This window comes from Notothenia rossii, assembly GCF_949606895.1.
Source record: "Notothenia rossii genome assembly, chromosome: 7".
Lineage (NCBI taxonomy): Eukaryota > Metazoa > Chordata > Actinopteri > Perciformes > Nototheniidae > Notothenia > Notothenia rossii.
The window spans coordinates 67,086,989-67,102,503 of record NC_136905.1 but is presented as its reverse complement, the minus strand read 5'-3'; the positions used below and the strand labels follow the sequence as shown (position 1 = coordinate 67,102,503).

General features: G+C 40.5%; 1 protein-coding gene and 1 long non-coding RNA gene across 2 annotated transcripts; one reads left to right on the top strand and one right to left on the bottom strand.

The window, feature by feature from the left end:
* On the top strand, positions 1-2,028 carry LOC307046895. Its single transcript, XR_013810275.1, has 2 exons — positions 1-768; positions 855-2,028. It is a non-coding gene; the product is annotated as an uncharacterized lncRNA (long non-coding RNA).
* A 2,360-nt stretch (positions 2,029-4,388) lies between these two features.
* On the bottom strand, positions 4,389-15,515 carry mthfd1b (methylenetetrahydrofolate dehydrogenase (NADP+ dependent) 1b). Its single transcript, XM_079640324.1, has 28 exons — positions 15,291-15,515; positions 13,173-13,257; positions 13,028-13,087; positions 12,885-12,938; positions 12,326-12,462; positions 12,081-12,181; positions 11,830-11,966; positions 11,415-11,526; positions 11,183-11,310; positions 10,915-11,012; positions 10,555-10,728; positions 10,227-10,363; positions 10,074-10,120; positions 9,886-9,993; positions 9,726-9,800; positions 9,533-9,635; positions 9,205-9,281; positions 8,839-8,979; positions 8,688-8,756; positions 8,461-8,572; positions 8,123-8,262; positions 7,675-7,716; positions 7,426-7,526; positions 6,518-6,695; positions 6,143-6,250; positions 5,852-6,004; positions 5,069-5,166; positions 4,389-4,962 (listed from the first exon to the last, which is right to left on the bottom strand). The coding sequence occupies exons 1-27, from the start codon at positions 15,326-15,328 to the stop codon at positions 5,077-5,079; spliced, it is 2,805 nt and encodes a 934-aa protein (XP_079496450.1). The 5' UTR covers positions 15,329-15,515; the 3' UTR covers positions 4,389-4,962; positions 5,069-5,076.

Below are 15,515 nucleotides of genomic sequence, written 5' to 3'. Positions count from 1 at the left end.
TAGTTTGCTATTTTGGGACATTTGCTTATCAGTTTATTGTAAAGAGTTATATAACCTACCATTCTCATATGTAGACTGTTTGCTAAAAATAAAGCTGCTACCAGCAGCCAGTTAACCTAGCCTAGCATTAGGACAGCTTGGTTTGTTAACAGGTAAAAAAATCAATCATTGTCATTACAACTTACTATTAATCATTAATGAGAACGTTTTATCTTGTGTGTTTTATTCCATACGAAATAGTTGGAAGTTATGCTATTTGAAAGTTGTAGCTTCAAATTTGCCCTAGAGAGTTATCAATATTCTTATCTTAATCATGGCAAAAACAAAAAATACCCCTTTTGTCAATGTTGTGCATATTCCAGAATGACTGTTTTCAATGAAATGATGCACTGAGGCACAGTTGCAAGCTATTCCAGCACAGAAAACATAAGAGGAAATGGAGAGAAAATAGGAAAAAGTGGGAGGAAATGAGAATGTCTCCAGATGATTTTGATTGGGCAAGCTTCAGCACTCTGTTCACTCCCCTGCTCTCAGGTGTACGTGCAGATCCTTCATTGAATGTTTTAAAGGGTGGATCTTTCAGTCACTCTCAGAAAGAAAAACACCGTTGTTTTCCAGGGTGAACCCAATTCTGTATATCATGCAGTTACATTTTAGAACATGAGACCTGCTGCTGTCCCAACACACCCACATTCATCTCATACAACATCTTGTAAATACAGACTGAACACACCCATCAGATGTAGATACATATTATGTCTGCTCCAGGTATGTAGTAAAATAGCAATATTGTTTTTATTTGTACTGACGGATGGGAAACTTGAAAATGTTCCTCTCTTTTTATTCTTCCCAAGGAATAGACTTTCTTCTGCACTTAAAAAGAACACAATGAATACATGTAAGTCTCTTTGATTAAATGTTATATATGTGTTGCTCTGAAATAGTTTTCGGTGCAGGAAAAATGTTTTTGACATTTTGGTTCATGTGTCATTTCTCTTTTAACTGCAACTTTTTCCCCTGTTTTTTTGTTTTGTTTTCCCCATCACAGCCAAAAAGGTGAGTTTGTTTCCTGACAGTGCTGATGGCCTGTGACTAATAGCATAAAACAATGTGTACTTATGAAACAATTCATCTGGTCGAGAAAGTGGAAATTGGGCAGGAGGAGCAATGCCCAGCCTATGACTTTGACGGAGTAAGAATTTGTTCAGCCTCACGATGTGTCCTATGCCCCACTGGCTGATTTAGTGAGTTTGTAGCTCCCATATTCATTTTCCATATTTTTTTTACAGGAAGGACAAAGGAAATGTGAAAAGGTATGAGTTTTTACACCCTTTTTGAGTTAAAACTAAGCAGCCATTCACCTCTCTCTGTTTAAAGAAAATGCATCGTTGGTTTGTTTTGAATGAATGTGGACAAGGAAAAGGATGTGGACAAGGGTTTGGAAAAGAAAAGAAACAAGGTGGTGGCCGTGCTGTTGGTCAGGTTGGTCCTGGTGACTGTGGTGCTCCCGATCCTCCTCCTGGTTGTAATAATACTTGAACGATCATTCTTTGAAAATGCTTGTAAAGAATGAAATACATATCTCATAAACATATCCAGAAAAGGCTTGACTGTATTCACATAAATGTTGTAGTAAATGTATCATTAAGTCTCATTTAAGTATATAAACTTCCTTCTCTGGCTTTATTTTACGGCAGTTTGAATGTATCAGTCCTAATGTCAACTAGGGCTCATTCCCAGGCTTTATCATACCTTTAATACAAAACACTGGCAGCCTTCTGTTCTCTTACACTCGACAGACAGGAGGGTGCCACTGGACCATTGTCAGGCAAATGATCATACGGATGTTACCTGTCTAATATCCCTTTTGTTATCTGCTCTCATCTGTATAAATGACATTGCTTTTCTGTGTGACGGGCTCAGATCCTGCTATCTACTAGTGCCGGACCTCTGGCCTTTCCAGCTGGAAATAAGATTGATTCTGTTAAATGCTATAACTCTTTATTAAATAAAAGTTATTTGGTTAAAGCTTGTATATTTGTTCTTTTCTTACCAGAAGGTGATTAAGTGTGGAATTTCCACCACAACAAATAAACACATATAACCATGTCTCTTCTGCAATTTGATGCCAGTAAACACACACACAGTTGGCTGATGCAGGGCAGAGTTTTGCAAAGCAGTATGATGATGTGGGTTTGTTATGAATATTTCAGTCATGACAACAAATGGAAAACACTTACTACACCTAAATTATGTTGAAACAATATAATACAAAAATCAGGATTAAATCACTGGTATATGGCTGTAAAAGCAAATGTCTAACCTTAACTCAGTATGACCACCCAAGGGCTTGAAGTTTCACTTGGTATGAATGCAAGTTCGCACACACATTTCTTACACATTGATCCTCCAGTGGGCGACAGCTCACACCAAAGCCTTTCCTCTACTGCCATCTTCGTGAAGAACTGTTCACTTTTTTTATCATCAACATACTAATCCATAATAATCTGCCCAGCCGTAGGGATCCAGGTGGGCAGAGGAACCTAACGTAACAGTTCATATATAATCTGTTTTTGTTCAAGTTAAAATCTTCCGGCAACATCACCATTTTCTGCAGCAGCATTATGGTGAATTATGAGTCACTGTTGAATGCAATTTAGAGTCTGATCTTGTCCCTCACCTCAGGATGCTCTGACGCATTTTCTATTGAGATGACATGGGGTGCTTTGTTGCTTGTGTAAATTGTCTATTGCTTACATGTGAAAGTGTTTTCAACTCTTCCCTGTACTCATTATTAGCCTTGCTAACACCATAGCTGTCACATATACACCCACAGTCAGCACAGTGGTGTTTTACCTATGTGCTTTCATCTGCATGTTCATTAGCCAGGACTATTATCTCATCTGCCATATACGCCTCAGTTTCTCCAAAATGCTGGAAGAAAGGAGAAGTCTTTCTGGGTTTCTGCCTCCAAAAGGCTTTGAGCCCTAGAGACTTTGAATGGCGTTTGGAATAAAAAACGTGTTGATGAAGGAGTTGCTTGGCTTCGCTATCTTCCACAGATGACTTATGTTCTGCATTGCTGAATTTATCTATTTCTGAGGCTGATAATCCACCAGCAGTGTTTAGGTCCACAGAGTCTCTGGTGTGCCTATTGAGGATTGTAACGGTGTGATGTGCATCATGGCTGCTTCCCTCACCAGGTTTTATGGTAGAGTTGAAGCAGTTGAGTGATGTCGAAAAAAGTTTCTTTAATGCATTCAGCTTCCGTGTAAACTGATTTTGGTCCAATCGTGGAGCTTCAGCACGAGAGTGCCTCTGGTGCTCTGTAAGAGATGCCGTTTCAAGTTTTTCACAGATTTTCTCTTCACAGCTCTGCACAAACATGTTCATCATGAAACATGTGCAGTATGAGTCATTGCACTCATCACACCTCCTGCTTCCAGAATCTATCCTTGTTGATCCCGGGGAAAGATATTTAGAAGAAGTGCGTTTTCTCCTGAGCATTATTAATGGACTATGCCGAGTACCCGTAGTCCCTGACGTAGTTATATTTCAGACTATCCATCGTCCTCCTGCTGGTGGAAAATAATGTGTTTAATAATAGTTCAAACATACTTTTTACTTCTTCTTGCAGTTTGCCATCCTGGTACAGCATCTGTTATCATTTCACAGCAGATCACTGCAACACTGAATCATTTTTCCATGGTCAAAATGCTGATTAGAGCTTTCTGAACTTTGCAGTCTGATTCATCCATTGATACATGTATGGTAGTACATACAATATGTTACCATCAGTACCGTATGTTTTTTATATTTTTAAACAAACTGTCCTTTATAGCCTAAAAACGTTTCTACCAATCAACATATTTCAGCTGAAAATAATATATTGCAAAAATAAGTGCTCCTTACCTATGAATAATATCTGTTGATTCCTCTTGTTCCACTCCAGTGCACTTTATGTGTCACACCTTTGAATGCGCCTGAGACGCTTAACAGAGCACCTAGACATATTGGTTTCCATGGCGATGCTACACTGACATGGTACACGACACAACAAATTGCCACCAACTCTTTGTCAGCAATCAGCCAGTGTAAGAAATTAGGATAGTGGACCAAATGGAAGCATATGATACTTGGGAAGTGCACTTATATGCATTTGTTCTGGGAAGTCTCAATGCCTTATTTGACATCAGTGCTGTGTGAGAGAATGCGTTCTCAGCATGTGATCATACCACATCCTCATTATTTCTATCAAATGGGAACATAAGCCACTGTCTTCGAACATGGCGGACCATTACCAATCAATATGCACTCTGAACAGTTTGTAATCCAGACAGTCTGAAAAAATAATCAAACAATGATTGATTGTCGAGAAAAACACGAGGTGAAATAGAAAACATTGTTTTATGAACAGTGTTGATAAATAAGGTAAAACCCTTTACATGTGGGCTTTTTTCAACCAAGGACACTTTATTAGAGTGAAAAGTGCAAACCACAAATTTCCCAAATTATGATTCATACAGCAGTGTTAGAAATATTCAATTAGAATACGAGACAAAATAGGACATTTCACAAGCAAGAGTAACAAGATTGTTCAAAAAGAAAACAATTAAAAATGTATCCCAAAGGCACTCACAATTGTAAAATACATAATTAATTCATATAAGGCTCCAATTTAGACACTCAAGAGTCTACGCCGATTATTGTCAGTGTTTTGAGATTACAAATACAAAAAAGGGACTTGTTTTTGTTCAGCATCCATGTAACTGAAAGAATTGTCAATAGGACTGTTATAATGACGTTTCTTGATTTCTGCAGCCTTGTGGGCAAGACAAATTAGATTATTTACACATTTAATGGTTTGAGTGAAAAATATCAACAAACAAACAGCTCCAGCAGACAAGCTGAAGGCGCTTCCAGTTAGTAGTCCATCCCATTTCATCAATGCTCACTGGATCTCTACAGAAGGGGGATAAAGCAGAAACAAACAAGGCAATATTTAAAACCATGTGCCTGTCAACTGTAGCATGAGATAGGTATCTGTAGATCTTAACCAGCTTCTTACCATCTGCCTCAGAAGAGCCCGTTGACCTGCTCAGTCTCAGGGTCAAGATCAATGTCGTAGAAACAAGGCCTGGTGGGCAGACCGGGGATCGTGGGCATCTAGGAGGAGCAGTGAGAGAAAGACGTTTTTAGTAAAACAGTCAATAAATCCATCAATCAAATCAATAAATTAAAAAGTACACATGATCAAAGAGACATTTGAAACAAGTTAAACAAAGGCTGAATGTATTCAAGGTGCTGACAGTGAATATATTTGAAAATGCATGGATGTATTGGAAAGTTTGTGGTTTTTCCTTGATAATATACTGTGATTCACTTTAAAACTAAATTATTTGTGTTACAAAACTATTTTCTTATGTATTATAGATGACATAGTTTAATTGGTTGATTAATTGTAGCAAAGTATTTGTTAGTAGTCCCCGGGTTAAGATGTCTGGCTTTCTTATTCACAGAGATTAACCTTTAGCAAACAGTTGGTGACACCGTTTGTTTTACATTTCCAGGGTGTCTGCAGTCATGAATGGATTCAGCTATTCACTTTTTACTTGAAGGCCCTTTGTGCAAACTGTTTGCACAGCCTGATCACAGCAGTGTTTGTCAACACGTCTGTTATTACAATGACAAGACAGTTAACTGCTACATTAATAATATGCTAATTATAAGACTGACAGATGCCTGGAGCAAACACAATGTGATGTTATTTGATGGAGCGTCACACCCTAATACCTGAACATAAATCTGCTGCTAAACTGTGGGAAGGAAAATGCATTGTTTGTAAGCTCACCGTGCCGACGAGTGGAAACAGAAAGCCGGAGCCCACACTGGCTCGGATGTCTCTGATTGGCAGGATGAAGCCTGAGGGCACGCCCTTCTTGTCCGCCTCGTGAGAGAGCGACAGGTGAGTCTTCGCCATGCAGATTGGCAGATTACTGAAACCCTGAGGGTAGAGGAGTGAACAAAAACATGCATTAGGTTGTTAACAAAAGGACTCATTCAGCATTGTAAATCCAGATTTAATAACAGCAGCTGCCAACATGCAGGCCTGACAGAGGAGGAAAACCAACATGTTTCTGACCTGCTTGGTGTAGAGCTCCACCTTGTGTTGAGCCTCTGGGAGAAGCTCAATATCGTCCGCTCCGTAGATCTTCTGGGCGATTATTCGAATCTTATCAGCAATAGGGAGCTAAAGAGGAATTGTAGTATTCAAATTAGAAACAATTCCAATGTTGACTAACTCGCGCTAAACATTGTTTTGTTTACTAAACCAAAAGTATGAATGTGTCCACAGTTTTTAAGTACAGGTAAGAGGGAATTTCTTCGTTGTTGAGAGCTACACATTTGCATTCCCCTTTACAGACAAAACGAATATAATAACATGCACATTTCCTGGCAATTTCAAACACTTGCCCTTAACCATCTTGGAAAAAATAGAAAATGTGATGGCCCATACCTCCAAATCATAGAGGAACTTGAACTTGCTGGGGGCCTCGGAGGCCCTCTGGACAGCCTTCCCCAGGGCCACAGCACCGGCTCCACCTTCGGCCCAGTGGGAGCAGCGCACGGCGTCGAAGGCTCCGGCTGCTTTGGCCATGCTGCAGACCAGATCCAGCTCCAGCTCAGTGTCTGCCCTGCAGGATCAAACCATCACAGATACATGCGGGACATAAAGAGGCTTTAAATAATGCACCTCTCAACTACATGTTAAATTACACGTCTATGTATCACCTAACTCGCTCTGCTGATTAAATACCTATCCACCTCAAGTGAAGGCCATATATTTTCCTTTGAAGTACTGAGGCATTTTTCTTTGCCAGTCAACAAAAATGTGAGAAGAAAAATTGAACCGAAAACAGATGTATAATCTATTGACCCATCTTTAATCTGATTTAATCAATTTTATTTGGCAACAATAAGCTGCACACAAAACATTGATGGATGCAAGTCTTATATTCACTTTCAGTTAAGTTTTTGGTCCCTGCAAGCTCCTCACATTAATATCTAGCTCTCCAGCCGCTAGATGGTGCTCTATCTTCCCCAGCTACTTTGTCTCTGTTGTTTTTGGCTGGGCAGGTACATACAGAAGGTCTATCAGTTATTTTGGTCTGTTGACTGCGATGGGACACAGGGTTGATAAGAGTGGTGAGATTGAAGAAAAATCAGTAACGTAGCTTGCTGTCAAATGTAAAATAATGTGCTGAAAGTTGCCAAGAGGCTGCAGAGGATCATTCTCTGTAGGAAGCCTTTAACATTACTTGCAGTCATTGGGTATATTTGTATATGAACATATGGATGGTTGAAGCAGCTTTAGGTGTTACTGATAATCTGAGTCCATTCCTACCGTGGTCATCCACCACTTACTTGAAAGCATTGACGGCCACCACCACCGGCACGCCGAAGTGCTGTGCATTCTCGATCTGCTTCCTCATGTTGCTGCAGCCCTTCTCCAGCAGCTCCAGGTTCTACATGAGGGTACAGACATGCACACATTTTAAAATAAGATTATTAAAAGTTATTTAAGAGCAGCAACTGTATTGACAGTATTGCTTTAGGCTCTCCATACAAAACATTTAAATACAAAATGTTGATTAATCTCGTGTTATTCATTACCTCCTCAATGTATTCCTTAGGCAGTGGCATCCCAGCAGTGACCTGATAAAATCAGACAAATGTTTAATCAATGAAAGTAATCCAACAATGAAATCACCAAATCCTATACAGCTGAGGCTATTACAATTGTTTGCGTTATTCTAAAATTGTTTGGATTAAATGAGAGTATGAGTTATTGCTCATCAGGAAATGTAATTACACTCCCAGCAGCGAGTTGTCCTTTCCAAAGGGAAGGGAAACCTTGTTTTGTACAGAGGAAATATTCATTGTGTAGATGCTGATGTGGCGTTCAGTACTCAGTGGAGAATGGCAAACATCATGTCGAATTACAAAGACTCTATGAGAGATTGTTGGAGGGAAAGTGCCTCACCAAGTGAAGATGTGTGTACCAGTTATATATCTATTTATCTTTATACTATATTTATTTAAGAACCGTAGTGCTACTCACCGTTGGTCCTCCCCCGTGCATTTTCAGGGCTCTGACGGTTGCCACCAGCACCACCACGTGGGGTCTCAGACCCGAGTAGCGACACTTGATGTTGAAGAACTTCTCCATGCCGATGTCAGCTCCAAAGCCAGCCTCCGTCACTGTTTGCACAATTGACAAGGATTGTGAGACAGAGGAGAATAGTAACAGAATCCCAACTGTGAGTTACAACCTTCAATTATATGACATCGGACACTAAATCATTTGTACTTTCAACACAGCAAACAATCTACTGTAGCACTGCAGAACAAAGAAGACAAAGCTAATATTAAAAATAACATTTTCTCAGATCCACTTACCCACAAAGCCCTCGGGTCCAACCAGCTTCAAAGCTATTTTATCAGCTAGGATGGAAGAGTTGCCGTGGGCGATGTTGGCAAACGGGCCGGCATGGACAAACACAGGCGTTCCCTGTGGATTCAGACGAATCACATATGATACAAAGCCCATAACTTGAGGCAACTTCTTTGGCTTGAAAAAACTATTTGAATGGAAGTGCAAAGGTCAGGATGTGTGTCGTACTCACCTCCAGGGTCTGCATCAGGTTGGGCTTGATGGCATCTTTCATTAGCACAGTCAGCGCGCCGCTCACACCCTGTAGAGAAATACAGCAGGGTATTATGTCTGCACAATACTTAATTAGAAGGTCCCGTCAGGAGGGAGCGTGTGGCACTGACCAGGTCCTCTGTGGTGACGGGCGCTCCTCCACGGCTGGTGGCCACGACCATCTTGGCCAGACGCTGACGCATGTCCTTCATACTGCTGGTGAGGGCGAGCACCGCCATGATCTCACTGGCCACTGTGATGTCAAACTGAGCCTGGAAAACAGAGCGGACATTAATATTCTCTCATCATCAACGTAATGTGGTAAAATAAGACGTTACACTCAGTATACAAGAAGAAAAGATGAAAGCACACACATTTATTGTTCTATAATATACATTGCTGTGTATTACACACAGTTTAAACATGGCTGTTGTTCATATTGTCATATATATATATATATATATATATATATATATACACACAGTATATCTCTTTACCTCCCTTGTGAATCCCTTTTCAGTCGGTGACTGGCCGATCGTGATCTTCCTCAGGAACCGATCATTGGTATCCAACACTAAAATGACACGCAATTATTAATACAGTCACAATATATTGTTCGAAAACCACATCATTTGCGGGGTTCGAAAAAAATATTCTAAATATGTTGAGTGCATAACTCAGCATATAAAACATTTTAAAACCGCTATTATCTTGTATCCATCATATATTGGATATATCACTCTAATGATTCCAAGCCCTGACTTACATACAGTGGATTTAATGAGACAGATAATGTTGTGTCATGAGGGTCAAGAGACTTCATACCTCTATGCCAGGTGATAGAGCTCGGTTCTATGTCCAGGCGGGCGAAGCGGGTGATCTCTTCTTCAGTCAGAGTGGAGGGATCAGTCTTTTCTATGCCCAGTTTCTAAACAAATACAGAAACACTTAAATGTAAGCCGTATGCCACACTCTGGGGTGTGAGTCAAAACCTACAAATCTTTGATCTATAACTAACTCTCAGTCTGTTGATCTGGATCGGGCAGAACTTCCTCTGTCCTCCAATGAGCGGGACCAGGCGGTTATACAGAGCCTGAGGATGAACAGGAAGAGACATATTATAGTCCGAGTACACACATTACAAAGAGTGTGTTTCACAGTCCGAACGGAGTACCCACCTTGTCAGTCTGCGTAGACTCGTGGAACATGCGAGCATCAATGGCAGCAGATACCAGGTTGTTGGAAGCCGTGATAGCGTGAATGTCCCCGGTGAGATGGAGGTTAAACTAAAAATGAACAGACCTAATTGTTAATTTGACTTTTTAAACAAGCAGTTCAATACTAACTTCAAAGAGCAGTGTAGTACCTCTTCCATTGGAATGACTTGAGAATATCCACCTCCGGCAGCACCACCTGCAGAAAGAAGACAGAGTTAAACAAACCATGACTCCAACTTTCAATTTGAACAGCTTGCAAACCTGTGCCACTCTCGCTGAGCGCACGTTATTCCACAGCTCACCTTTGATGCCGAACGTGGGCCCCTGAGAAGGCTGTCGGACACAAGCAAACACATTGAGCTTCATTTCGGCTCCCAGGGCCTGGACCAGACCGATGGTGGTGGTGCTCTTCCCTTCGCCAAGGGGGGTGGGTGTAATGCTGTAGACAGAAAAATATAATGGAACATTAAAACTAACAAGTAATAATTTAAATGAAGCTGGGTTATAAAAAAAAAAAAAAGGAATCGGATCTTGCTTTAGTTTGAAACATTAAAACAAATCTACAGCCTGCAGGCCAGGGAAAAACAAACAGTTCAGTTGAGTCAGCAGATAAAGGTGCAGACAGCTTACCCAGTGACCACCACATATTTGCCATCTGGCTGAGCCTGCAGGCGCTTGATGATACTCAGCTGGACCTTGGCCTTAGTCTTGCCGTAGAGCTCCACCTCGTCAGAGAGCAGGCCCACCTCTCTCGCCAGACCGTCGATAGGCTTGGGCACGCAGGAGCGAGAAATCACAATGTCGCTGTTTGGAGTTATTAAAACAAGACACACAATCACTTTTTGATCTCAACATAAAGAGGAAACAGCAAGGATTGACAGACAAAAAAAGCACTCAAGCAAACAAGTGGTTTACCAAATGTAATCGATCCTTCTGTGACAAGTTAACAGAGCATGTGAATGACAGAATGAGGAAGATTATGGAACAAACCTTGGCACAGGCTTCTGAAGGTTGAGTTTGGTGTAAGTAATGTTCCACTTCCCTGGTTGGTGGCTGTCCAAGAAGCGCTTCGCACTCAACACGGTGTTCTAGAAACAAAGAAACAGTCATTCTTTTAAAATCCAGGTTACATGTGACTACAGAACTAAATAAATAATACATTGAAATGTCCTTTACTTGCTTTGTTGAAACTAAATAAGTCATGATAGAAATGATCACAACAAAATGTCCTTTAATGCCACCATGAGATGGAGCTTACCGCCATCAGCATGGCCACAGTCATGGGTCCCACCCCCCCCGGCACAGGGGTGATGAAGCCGGCCTGCTCCTTGGCTGAGGCGTAGTGGACATCACCCACCACCCGCTTACCGCTGGCTTTAGTCTCATCTGAAAACACAGAGGGAAACGTTATAAGTAAATGCAATCACTTGATTCAGGGATTAAACTCCAGAGTCCAATGCTTTAAAGCAGAATGAAACTTGGAGTGGAACCTGGGACATGGTTGATGCCACAGTCGATGACCACTGCTCCCTTCTTGATCCACTCTCCTTTCACCATCTCTGCTTTCCCGATGCCCACAACCAAGATGTCTGCTCTGCCCACCTGGACAAAGAAAACAGAGATTTACATAAGAGAGTCTTCAATAAATAAAAGAGTGGCATTGATACAGATCAAACTAAGCCTGGTGGGAATTACATTTATGAGAGTTTATAGAAATAAAACAATTGAAGACTAGCAAAACATGCAGTATTGTTTTACACCACACGATGGCTGCATAGGTTGGTTACTCCCAGCATGTCATGACGAATGTATTGTTTATGAAGTTTCAACAACAACAATGATCAGTTGCATTATATGCTCTATTGCTAATGACTTTATTCCTGTGTTGGATGGAGGCGTGTCTACCTCTCCAGGGAGATCAGTGGTTTTAGAATGGCAGGTGGTGACGGTGGCGTGGTTCCACAGCAGCAGGTCGTGCATCGGTGCGCCCACAATCTTGCTGCGACCAACCACTACGGCTTTCTTCCCTGCCACAGACACACCTGTAGAGAGGAGATGGATAAATTACTTCAGGATTTATTCGATTATTCGTCGTATATTTTCACGGCCAGCATTATTTGTATTGTTTAAAAAGGGGTGCATAAAGTTGTGTTTACCGGTTTGTCTGATCAACTCCATGCAGCCGTTTGGTGTGCAGGGGATGAAGCAGTCGCCCAAGTCCCCGCGTGAAAGCTTCCCCGCATTGATGCTGGTCAGCCTGAGAATGGATCCGAAGACATTGAACATTGCAAATTAAAGCTCTCTGATTTTCATTCTTTCAACTAAAATCAATGGAAGCAAATAAGCACCAATAAGCAAACCCTAAAATAAAAGCCTGATCTTTAGTTAAGTATGTGCCTACCCGTCTACGTCCTTCTCTGGGGCCACGGCGTTGGTGACCTTCTCCGTGTCCATCTTGTGGATTGAGTCTAAGGGCAGCTGCACGATGAGGCCGTGGATCGACGAGTTCTCGTTCACCTCTGTGATGCTGTGAAGAACCTACAGACAGACAGACAGACAGCCTTTACAATCCCATGTCCTTCTCCTGTCATTTAACAATTAACCTTACTATCCATATTTTGTTATGGCACCAAAAGCCTCCTTAAATGTTAAACTTTGCACCAATGTCACTGCACTGAAAATCATGTCTACTATCTCATGTTTTACATCCTTGAATACAGTCAAGTGTCTTACTGTGAGTGTGACCGTGTTTGGAAGTCAACTTTTGAACTGTAAAACGTAGTTACCCTTTTAAAACATGTATATATTTTGGTATTACCCAGTTACCATAGCCGATTACAATTACATTGATTTTGTTATTTCATAATGTGACTCCAACACAGTTACTAGTTGCATATTAACACTGTGTATACAGTCAAATCAAAACCTGGGATACAATAATACTTCAAATCCACTCTCACCTCCTCCTCCGTTGCAGTCTTGGGCAGTCTCATGTGTGTAGCGTTTATTCCAATCTGTGTTCACAGAAGCAGAGATTAGACCCGAAGTTGGGACTGATTGCAAACAGTTTGTAGAAAATGTGTGGTGTAGATAAATGTTGTACCTCTGCTGCAGCCTTTAACTTCATGCTGATGTACAAATTTGAATCATCGCGGTCTCCAACCTGCAAACGAAACCCATATAACTTGCAAAACGTACAAAAGTAGTATATAAAATAATACAGGTTCCTGTTTCAAATGTACACTTACCTGTAAAACCACCAGACCGGGTTTGAAGTTTGGGTCCTGAAGCTTCATCTGCTCCACATCCTTTTTCAGACCTTCCCTCACCTTCCTGAGAAAGAAAGACAACAAAATAAAAGCTTGTTAATCTCTTATTTAGTGACATCATTGTTCAATATGCCTTCAATCTCCACTGCACATGCAAAGCCAGGTCATCAGTTGAGGAGAATGAGAATCTTATCTTTGGTATTTGTCTTTATTTTGTCCACTCAACTTGTACAGTAGATGAACTCAAGTCAACTAAAACAATCAAAGACAGCAGTGACACAAAGATACTGGTCTTTAACTTTACATTACAATCCATTATAAGATCTAGCGTGTCAGTATAAAGCTTAAAACTGACAGCATTTTTTGTTCATATGCTAATCAAAAAACAAATTAGCTTTATTGACTTCATCCACGGTGTTGCTCAAGAGGCTCCGGAGATAGACAGACGATCACATTTTAAACTCTTACCAAAGAAACAGACTCAGATTAAACAGTGTCTTTGTGCATCACATGAACTTCATTGGCAGTCATGGTAAAATACACCATGTGATTACCATTGATGAAGGATGCATGACAAAGTGGAGTGACACCACTTTGAACTACATTTGAAGTTACCTTTGACTGTTTTTGCCCCTATGACCGTACAAAGTGTGTGGTTTGTGATTGTAATCTTCATCCAAAGGGCCCAAATAACCTGATGATTTTAATGTCTTCCAGCCCAATTCAAAACATCAGGCACTTTAAAGCAGATGGCACTTTGGACAAAATACACATTTTAAATCGACATGTGCAAGCCATACAGTATATATCAAATACCTACTTTTGAAAGTTTGTTCTTTAAGGACAATATTTCACATATAACCTTCATTTATTCACAAAAAGGAGGTTGGCGTAATTAAGGACTAAACATTTAAATGTCTAATTCTAGGACTTCACATATAGCAATAGTATAAATGATTGCATCACAACAACAGTCCTTATCTTAGCTACAACAGTAGATATCTTTATCACAGGTCACTGTTCAACTAGGGCCATATTCCTGTAACACTCATACAATACACAGTACTGTTGGGCTTTGATTGTGGCCCGTGCCAACCAATTGTACTTCCTTAAAGACCTCACGAAAGCATAGTAGAGAATTACATTTCCTGAAAGGCAGAGACACTTGTGAATCAAACCAAAGTCCATAAAGGTCTAGAGAACAATCAATGGTCAGCTTTTGTAAAGCTTCAAAAATAATGAATGTAAAGCCTCCAACTGAACGCATGTCAGATCTGTGAATTTAATTAAACTAATGAGTACTGTGAGGGGATTTTAACAGGGTGCAGGCTGTTACGTCTTGTGACAAGCACATGCAACTCAATTAAATGTTTATTCCTCTTTGCCAAAAACCCTATCCTAAACTGTGCATGGTAAGCAATAATTGGATTCATTCAAACTGAAAACTAATAATAATATAAGAAAATATTCTGAAAATTACACTTAAATAATAAAACAGGTTTTCATGAAGGGTGTTTGTCATCACCTGAGGTCACTGTACCTACAGGGCAAAGATCATATCACACAGCTTCTTACATAATGCTGCAGGATTTGCAACCATTGAAGTTTTCAATTATCTGACTTTATTTAATACCACCAAATTACACAAGTGACAGTCACATGTCAGTACATTTAGTATTAACACAATGAGACTTATCTAACTTTCAGTAAATAAATATAGCATTCAACTTGAGAAAGAGTCCACTGTGTTTTAGAAGCTGGATGACTTAACTGTATAGTAACTGTTGGGGCACACTTCATTCACGTGGACAGCATAATGTGCAACCAATACAACTAAGTTAAGAAAGAATGATGTGCTGCAAACACTGACAAGAAAATACAATATACATATAAAACATATGTATGTTAAACATGGATAAGGCTCCTACAGAGTCGTTTTTTTATGACTGAAGTGACTTTAACTTTACCTTTTAACACCGTTAACTTAACTAGTTAGCAGCCTAGTTAGCCAGCACACACACACGTTTCGTCACGCTGTTTACATCTATTTGGCTCTATATGCAGCAATAAAGGAGCAGGATAAAGTCTGTTACTTACGCTGAAACCTCTTTCCCGCTTATGATTTGAGCTGACATCTTTTTGGTCCAGAATATCCTTGTTGTAATATGCTGGTGTCTCGTGCACGCACTCGCAGGCTGACCAGAAGAGAGGAGCACGGGGAGGACTCCCACAAATTTAAGTTTACTCAAAAAGTGTTGTGAGTCAAAGGGGATGGCGTAGGCCCCATGCACAACTCAAGCACTACAAATGAAAACCATCGTA

Excerpts from the sequence above, each read along its gene's own strand:
- mthfd1b (XM_079640324.1), bottom strand. The coding sequence starts at position 15,328 with ATGTCAGCTCAAATCATAAGCGGGAAAGAGGTTTCAGC. Across the intron at positions 9,282-9,532 it reads CTCTATCACCTGGCATAGAG|TGTTGGATACCAATGATCGG; the intron begins GTATGAAGTCTC and ends GTGTCATTTTAG. Across the intron at positions 8,757-8,838 it reads CCGTCACCACAGAGGACCTG|GGTGTGAGCGGCGCGCTGAC; the intron begins GTCAGTGCCACA and ends ATTTCTCTACAG.